This window comes from Eimeria mitis, genomic scaffold (assembly GCF_000499745.2).
Source record: "Eimeria mitis Houghton genomic scaffold, Emh_scaff7502, whole genome shotgun sequence".
In the NCBI taxonomy this organism is placed as follows: Eukaryota; Apicomplexa; class Conoidasida; order Eucoccidiorida; family Eimeriidae; genus Eimeria; species Eimeria mitis.
This window is the reverse complement of record NW_013575493.1, coordinates 1599-2558: the sequence shown is the minus strand read 5'-3', so window position 1 is coordinate 2558 and position 960 is coordinate 1599. Positions and strand designations below refer to the sequence as shown.

The following is a 960-nucleotide window of genomic DNA, read 5'->3' as shown; positions in this document are numbered from 1 at the left end:
GCCGCTGCTGCTGCTGCTGCTGCTGCTGCCGCTGCTGCTGCTGCTGCTGCTGCTGCTGCTGCTGCTTATGCTGCTGTGAAGAGCTGCATGCGTCTCCTTATATTAATTTCTAGTGCCCTCCATTCATTTCTCTCTGGCGTACAAAAAACAATTTTCAGCCTCTTCTGCTGCTGCTGCTGCTGCTGCTGCTGCTGCTGCAGCTGCTGCTGCTGCAGCTGCTGCAGCTGCCAACGATGTGCTGCAGCAGCAGCACAGTATGCTGCTGCATGCAGAGGATACCCCCCCGCCCCCGTCGCCAGCAGCGGCACCGCGAGCGTCTGCAGCCCCAAAGCAGCAGCAGCATCAAACGCATGCATATAACATAGTTCTAGTATATGAAGATAAGGGGCTTTCTGTTGTCTCTCTTGCTGCTGCTGCTGCTGCTGCTGCTGCAGCTGCTGCTGCAGCTGCTGCTGCTGCTGCTGCTGCTGTTTTTTGTGCTGCTTCGATTGAGCCGCGTCGCAGGCTATGAGCTGCAGCAGCTGCTGCAGCAGCTGCTGCTGCGGCAGCACAGCATTGGGCTCCACGCAGTGCAGCAGGAACAGGGGAGCAGCAGCAAACCCAGGGGTTAATACGAGGGACCCGCGCTGCAGCAGCAAGTGCGGCGGCAGAGGGGGCCTGTCTCCTGCTGCTGCTGCTGCTGTTGCTGCTGCTGCTGCTGCTGCTTCTGCTGCTGCTGCTGCTGCTAAAGGAGAACACGAACTCAAAGCGCCCTTTAGTGCAGCTGCTGCTCCCCGGGCTGCTGCTGCTGCTGCTGATGTTGCTGGCCCTGCTGCTGCTGCAGGAGCAGCAGCAGCAGCAGCAGCAGCAGCAGGAGAAAGGGGCCATTGCTGCTGCAGCTGCGGGGTCAGAAACACTGCATGCATTTTCTGTGCAACAGCGAGGAAGGTGTTGAGCGCAGCATCCACTGTAATAATACCT

General features: G+C 59.2%; 1 protein-coding gene across 1 annotated transcript; it reads right to left on the bottom strand.

Annotated features, from left to right (window-relative positions):
• Nucleotides 1-65: 65 nt before the first annotated feature.
• Nucleotides 66-905, bottom strand: EMH_0091730 (uncharacterized protein; the record flags this gene model as incomplete). Its single annotated transcript, XM_013501763.1, has 1 exon — nt 66-905. The coding sequence occupies one exon, from the start codon at nt 903-905 to the stop codon at nt 66-68; it is 840 nt and encodes a 279-aa protein (XP_013357217.1).
• Nucleotides 906-960: the final 55 nt, after the last annotated feature.